Below are 8,039 nucleotides of genomic sequence, written 5' to 3' on the forward strand. Positions count from 1 at the left end.
ACTTGATTTAAGTGATTGTAGCACCCAGACATTCTGAGCACATGCTCACTAGCTGAGCTATTCTCCTCCATCTTGTTGGCTAAAGAACTTGTCAGAGGTCTCACACCTCTCAACACGGGCATGAGCCTGAAATCCCAATTTCAGCTCTTGGAACATCTCATATGTCTTATGGCGTTCAAAACGTCATTGGAATCCCGATTCTAAGCCGTAAAGTATGGTGCACTAAACTATCAAGTAGTCATCAGGATGTGTCTGTCAGGTGTTCACAACATCCACAGACGACGTTGTAGGGGTTTGCACATCGAGCGGTGCATCAAAGACGTAAGCCTTCTGTGTAGCAGTGAGGACACTCCTCGGACTACGGACCTAGTCCGCATCATTGCTTACAATATCTTTCAACTTAATCTTTCTCTAGGAACGTATTGAAACAGGGAGCTACAACGTGAGCTATTTATCTACAACATATTTGCAAAGACAATTTAGACTATGTTCATGATAATTGAGTTCATCTAATCAAATTATTTAATGAACTCCCACTCAGATAGACATCCCTCTAGTCATCTAAGTGAAACATGATCCGAATCGACTAGGCCGTGTCCGATCATCACGTGAGACGGACTAGTCATCAACGGTGAACATCTCATGTTGATCGTATCTTCTATACGACTCATGTTCGACCTTTCGGTCTTCCGTGTTCCGAGGCCATGTCTGTACATGCTAGGCTCGTCAAGTCAACCTAAGTGTATTGCGTGTGTAAATCTGGCTTACACCCGTTGTATTCGAACGTTAGAATCTATCACACCCGATCATCACGTGGTGCTTCGAAACAACGAACCTTCGCAACGGTGCACAGTTAGGGGGAACACTTTCTTGAAATTTTAGTGAGGGATCATCTTATTTAAGCTACCGTCGTTCTAAGCAAATAAGATGTAAAACATGATAAACATCACATGCAATCAAATAGTGACATGATATGGCCAATATCATTTTGCTCCTTTTGATCTCCATCTTCGGGGCTCCATGATCATCGTTGTCACCGGCATGACACCATGATCTCCATCATCATGATCTCCATCATCGTGTCTTCTTGAAGTTGTCTCGTCATCTATTACTTCTACTACTATGGCTAACGCTTTAGCAATAAAGTAAAGTAATTACATGACGTTTATGTTGACACGCAGGTCATAAATAAATTAAGACAACTCCTATGGCTCCTGCCGGTTGTCATACTCATCGACATGCAAGTCGTGATTCCTATTACAAGAACATGATCAATCTCATACATCACATATATCATTCATCACATCCTTTTGGCCATATCACATCACAAGGCATATGCTGCAAAAACAAGTTAGACGTCCTCTAATTGTTGTTGCAAGTTTTTACGTGGCTGCTATAGGTTTCTAGCAAGAACGTTTCTTACCTACGCCAAAACCACAACGTGATATGCCAATTTCTATTTACCCTTCATAAGGACCCTTTTCATCGAATCCGATCCGACTAAAGTGGGAGAGACAAACACCCGCTAGCCACCTTATGCAACTAGTGCATGTCAGTCGGTGGAACCAGTCTCACGTAAGAGTACGTGTAAGGTCGGTCCGGGCCGCTTCATCCCACGATGCCGCCGAATCAAGATAAGACTAGTAACGGCAAGTAAATTGACAAAATCAACGTCCACAACTGCTTTGTGTTCTACTCGTGCATAGAAACTACGCATAAACCTGGCTCTGATACCACTATTGGGGATCGTAGCAGAAATTTAAAATTTTCTACGCATCACCAAGATCAATCTATGGAGTAATCTAGCAACGAGGGAAAGGAGAGTGCATCTACATACCCTTGTAGATCGCTAAGCGGAAGCGTTGCAAGAACGCGGATGAAGGAGTCGTACTCGCAGCGATTCAGATCACGATTGATTCCGATCTAGCACCGAACGGACGGCGCCTCCGCGTTCAACACACGTACAGCCCGGGGACGTCTCCTCCTTCTTGATCCAGCAAGGGGAGAGGAGAAGTTGAGGGAGAACTCCAGCAGCACGACGGCATGGTGGCAATGGAGCTCGTGATTCTCTAGCAGGGCTTCACCAAGCACTATGGAGGAGGAGGAGGTGTAGGAGGAGGGAGGGCTGCGCCAGGGAAGAGGTCACGGCTGCCCTCCCACCCCTCCACTATATATAGAGGCAAGGGGAGAGGGGGAGGCGCCCTAGGGTTTCCCCTAGGGGGTGGCGGCTAGGCAGATTGGATCTCCCTAGGGAAAATCCTAGGGAGACTTGCCCCCCAAGCCAAGCAGGTGGAGGCTTGCCTCCCAAGCCAGGTGGAGGCGCCCCAACCCCCCAAGTAACGTGGGAAAGGGTGTGGGGGGCGCACCACCCCTTAGTGGGCTGGTTCCTTCCCCTTTGGCCCATGAGGCCCTCCCACACTTGTCCGGGGCTCCCGAAACACCTTTCGGTCATGCTGGCCATAGCCTGATACCCCCGGAACACTTCCGGACTCCAATACCCTTCGTCCAATATACCGATCTTCACCTCCGGACCATTCCGGAGCTCCTCGTCATGTCCGGGATCTCATCCGGGACTCCGAACAACCTTCGGTAACCACATACTATTTCCCATAACAACTCTAGCGTCACCGAACCTTAAGTGTGTAGACCCTACGGGTTCGGGAACCATGCAGACATGACCGAGACAACTCTCCGGCCAATAACCAACAGCGGGATCTGGATACCCATGTTGGCTCCCACATGTTCCACGATGATCTCATCGGATGAACCACGATGTCGAGGATTCAATCAATCCCGTATACAATTCCCTTTGTCCAGCGGTATTGTACTTGCCCGAGATTCGATCGTCGGTATCTCGATACCTTGTTCAATCTCGTTACTGGCAAGTCTCTTTACTCGTTCCGTAACACATCATCCCATGATCAACTCCTTGGTCACATTGTGCACATTATGATGATGTCCTACCGAGTGGGCCCAGAGATACCTCTCCGTTTACACGGAGTGACAAATCCCAGTCTCGATTCGTGCCAACCCAACAGACACTTTCGGAGATACATGTAGTGTACCTTTATAGCCACCCAGTTACGTTGTGACGTTTGGCACACCCAAAGCACTCCTACGGTATCCGGGAGTTGCACAATCTCATGGTCTAAGGAAATGATACTTGACATTAGAAAAGCTTTAGCAAACGAACTACACGATCTTGTGCTAGGCTTAGGATTGGGTCTTGTCCATCACATCATTCTCCTAATGATGTGATCCCGTTATCAACGACATCCAATGTCCATGGTCAGGAAACCGTAACCATCTATTGATCAACGAGCTAGTCAACTAGAGGCTTACTAGGGACATGGTGTTGTCTATGTATCCACACATGTATCTGAGTTTCCTATCAATACAATTCTAGCATGGATAATAAACGATTATCATGAACAAGGAAATATAATAATAACCAATTTATTATTGCCTCTAGGGCATATTTCCAACAGTCTCCCACTTGCACTAGAGTCAATAATCTAATTCACATCGCCATGTGATTAACACTCACAGGTCACATCGCCATGTGACCAACATCCAAGAGCCTATAGAAAACACACGATGGGTTAATTAATAGCTACTCATCATTTTACCCATAGATGTATTCTTATTGATTAATAGTCCCCAGCTACTCCCTCATAAGGGAAAATTATGTTAATGAATAAATAGTTTGATGTTTATGCAAACCAATAGGAAGCGAGATCAACCTTCCCGTTCCATTACTTGAATAAAACATGATACTCCCTTTGATCCATATTTATTGTCGTTGTAGTTATACTAAAGCATTCAGAATACAAGTAAAATGTGAGTTCAACTAATAAAAAAACAAGTTCATTTTGCACCTCAAGGCAGGCGCACGGCAAAACAAAAGTCAAAATGACTGGATGAGGCTTTAGTTAGATGGTTTTCATTTGGGTAAAATGCATAGCACCTCCGAGTAATTTTGGTATTGAATCAGATAGGACTAAATCATGCATTTTAGGATAACGAGGACGTGTCTGACTCAACCCAAAAGTCTTCTTCTTCTTCTTTGCAATTCAACCCAAAAAGTCCTAGGACACACCAATATAACCATGCAAAGGCTGGTGATTAGTACATTCAAAGGTTGATGATTAGTATATAACACATTCCTATAGGTCAAAATTATGTAAAGTATTGATACAAATATTTAAAAATGATAAATATAATGGAAAAGGTTTGCGGGTGTAATTGGTACATGGTATTGTCCGACTAAAATTCATCTTGTTGTTTGTAGATCTTGAAAAGTAAAACCAAGAGCTAGTCTTATCTCGCATTAGCTGGAAATGTAGAGATGCCATGGACGTGTAAGCAAAGAATTCACAGGAGATAGGGACCGAAAAGTACAATAGAAATTAGCAAAGGAGATTCAGTAAGAACATGGAGACTTGCTTGCCAAGCAGCTAGGTTCCATCTTCTAAAAAGTAATTGAGTACAATTTGACTAGTGAATGAATCCCTGTCTAACAAGTAACAACCACCGCTGTTTACCGAATCTACACAAGATCACATAAAAAGGTGCATGGTGGAACGGTCTCGACTACCATAAGCCTAAACGTAAGGTAATCCGTAGTTTAACACTCATTTTATTAAAGGGGCTGAAACCCTAGCCATGTGGTAGCAGCCTTAAAACAACATGTGGCTGCTTTCTTATTATTGTCCTCTTAGATCGTAAAAGTTAGGGCATCTCTAACCTGGCTTATCAAACCGCCTATATACATCTCGACATGACGGTTCAGACAATTTTAGACCTTCAACATAATTCCTCGTTTATTCACGGACTAGCCTCGACGATCCGAAATCCCCTGCCCGTCCCTAAATCAATGGAGATATAGGTAGGCCAGCGTGTCCGGCAACACTGCCAACTCGGCAAAGGATCATTCTAACCCCACCATCATGAACTCATTTTTCCTTTTTTTTTCCTTCCCTCTCATATTTTCATTGAACAAAGGGATGGATAAACAAGGAATAGCATTGGATGACCGGCACACCTGGCGGTCGGCTGTCCGCGAACACATTCGGACGTGTCCATGAGCATTTGAAGGTGTTTGAGGTGAACCTCCACATTAGATCGACCGACTCGAAAACTAGAGCTGGAAGCCTGAAACTGGCTACTTAACTCCTTCATCTCGCAAAGAATTTGATAGGCCGCCCATTTCTCGGACGATTCATGTTAAATGCAATACAATTTTACTGAAATATATTTTGACCGATTTGGCAGCAACGCATAAGGTATCATCTATTTATTTAAAAGTTATAAAGATTAAATTAATTGCGTGTTTGAAATCATGTCAAAATCTAAGACGTATTGCTGTTCAGAATCAGGACTGATAATGACTTGATGATGTGAGCGATCCTGATCATCGTAACAAACGAAGTTTCCGCGTTGACGCCAACTTCGCTGGTGCCGCTATAAAAAGGCACTCGTGAGCTCATCGCTTCCGATCGCCTCTTCTTCCTCCTGGCTTCCGTATCTTGGACGTACGTACCCAACTTACTGTATGCGGCTCCGCTGGCCTCGACACCATTTTTGCCTTGCATGACCTCCGCCGCCGCGCCGCCAACATCGCTGCACCGCCCGGCGGTGAGCGCCACACACGGAGCCAGAGCGTCCGTCGCGGCGTCGAGCAACAGGGTGCACCTTGGTAACCTCGAGCACCTCTTCCGAAGCCGCGGTGCCGTCGAGAGCAGTGGGACTGCCGCGGCGCCTGTGCAGCCGGCACGCAGGAAGCAGCAGGCACCGCTGCTGCGGCTGCCGTCCTTCTTCAAGCGGGCCAAGGGCGACTTCGCCGTGGCCAAGGAGGAGCAGGTGGACTTGTCGCCGCGCCTGTTCCAGCCGGTGCCGCCCGACGGGCCGTCGCCGCGTGGGGACATCGCGGCGTCGTGGCGGCGGCTGCACGGCGAGGACGGCTGGCGCGGCCTGCTTGACCCGCTGCACCCGGACCTCCGCCGCGAGATCGTCCGCTACGGGGAGTTCGTCGACGCCGCGTACGGCGCGTTCCTTTCCCAGCCCGACGCCACGCCGGGCGACCTCGCCGCCCCCGTGCACGTCCCGCTCCAGGACGCGGCCTACCGCGTCACGGCGCCACTATTCGCAACCTCGTCCGTGGGCTTCCCGTCCTGGCTCGCGCTTGCCGCGCCGTGCGCCGCGCAGCGCACGAGCCTCGTCGGGTACGTGGCCGTGTGTGACAGCCCCGACGAGGTCCGACGTATGGGCCGGCGCGACATAATCATCGCACTCCGTGGGACCTGCACGGTCCTTGAGTGGGCTGAGAACTTCCGCGCCGGTCTCGTCCCGGCCACCGAAGCGGTTGACGCCGCAGCTTCGGCGGTCTCCGCCTCCGACGCAAAGGTGGAGTGCGGGTTCCGGAACCTTTACAAGACAGCCGGCGACGGTTCGCCGAGCTTGTCAGAGATGGTCGTCACCGAAGTGCGCAGACTACTGAAAAAGTACGAGGGAGAGGAGGTGAGCATCACGGTGACGGGTCACAGCCTGGGGGCGGCGCTGGCGGTGCTGATCGCCGACGAGCTCGCGGGCCACGGCGACGCGCCGAAGCCAGTGACGGTGTTTTCGTTCGGGGGACCGAGGGTGGGGAACCGCGCGTTCGCGGAGCGCGTGGAGGCCCGGGGCGCGCGCGTGCTCCGCGTGGTGAACGCGCACGACGTCGTGCCGCACCTCCCGCCGCGGCCCGGCGGCCGGTGGTACGCTGATATCGGCCGCGAGCTCCGCCTTGACAGCCGCGCATCCCCGTACCTCCGTCCCGATGCCGACGCCGCCTGCTGCCACGACCTGGAAGCGTACATCCACCTCGTCGACGGCTTCCTCAGCTCGCACTGCCCCTTCCGCGCCAACGCCAAGCGCAGCATTCTGCGGCTGCTCAAGAACCAGGGTGGCAACGTCAAGCAGCTCTACATCAGCAAGGCCATGGACATGCGCGCCCGGCTCGACGCCGGTGGCGCCGTTGACATGCCTGGCTCGCCGCTCAGTCGTCTCGGTGCGCCGAGCACCGTGCTTGAGTGCGTGCACTGAGTACGACGACGGACCGGCGGGAAATGTCGGCGGCACCGTGTTTGGTCTCTTGTTCAGGGCGGGTAAAAGCAGCTGACTTTTGATATTCTTTTAGAATATATAGCCGGTCCTCAAGTTTTACCAAGTAAAGATGATAATGATGTGTTGCTTTGATCAGCAGACACAGAATTGGTGTGCACATCAAAGTCACAAGAAGACTTGTGCAGCTCAAGATTTGTTGATTTATTGGTATTTATGTACAAAAACAGTGGTGTTGCCTACGTGTGAAAGGGCGATCCATCGGAGATCCCGCTGTCAGCGAGTGGATAATACTACTACGTCCAGATACATCGATTTCATCGTCGAGTAATTCTGGACAGAGGTAGTATGTTCATGTAAACCTGTCAATACAGATGTTTGTGATAAAGCATTGGTACTTGTCCTATATGATAATTGTGTAAGAAATTGTCGGTTCCACTATTTGTATGATACCTCAAATCTCATTTGCATTTTGTGAGCAACTAGCATTGTAGTCCTTGAAAATACGAGGGCGCCATCTTATGCAAACATTTTAATGTGTCGAAAGTATTGATTTTAGACTTATGAAACCCACCCCTCCCCCAAGTCATTAGCCTCTCCATTGCAAAACACTCCTATAGGTATTCCTCGATCGATGATCATGTTAGTGCCTAATCATTCATCAGCCAAATTTGTTGTATGCCATATGTTAGCATTATTACTCATTCCCTAAGAGCAAAAGAAGGTAAGAGGCATTTTCTCACTAGTTATATTTTCTTGTAAGTCACTACTTGTGTCTAATAATTAGCACTATTCAAGAACTCGGCCGAGTTACCATTTAAATGCCCATTTAATCGCTACTCAATGCCTAACTGAGGCGAGTAGCATGTACTCGTTTCATTAAATGGTCAAGCTGATTAACTGGCATTTAATCGGTTGTCAGACGATTAATTGGTTGT

General features: G+C 48.7%; 1 protein-coding gene across 1 annotated transcript; it reads left to right on the plus strand.

The window, feature by feature from the left end:
• The first annotated feature begins 5,512 nt into the window (after positions 1–5,512).
• Positions 5,513–7,496, plus strand: LOC123151358 (phospholipase A1-Ibeta2, chloroplastic). Its single transcript, XM_044571084.1, has one exon. The coding sequence runs from the start codon at positions 5,593–5,595 to the stop codon at positions 7,081–7,083; it is 1,491 nt and encodes a 496-aa protein (XP_044427019.1). The 5' UTR covers positions 5,513–5,592; the 3' UTR covers positions 7,084–7,496.
• Positions 7,497–8,039: the final 543 nt, after the last annotated feature.

This window comes from Triticum aestivum, chromosome 7A, assembly GCF_018294505.1.
Source record: "Triticum aestivum cultivar Chinese Spring chromosome 7A, IWGSC CS RefSeq v2.1, whole genome shotgun sequence".
Taxonomy (NCBI): Eukaryota; Viridiplantae; Streptophyta; class Magnoliopsida; order Poales; family Poaceae; genus Triticum; species Triticum aestivum.

Coding starts and splice junctions, on each gene's coding strand:
- LOC123151358 (XM_044571084.1), top strand. CDS start 5,593: ATGACCTCCGCCGCCGCGCCGCCAACATCGCTGCACCGCCCGGCGGTG.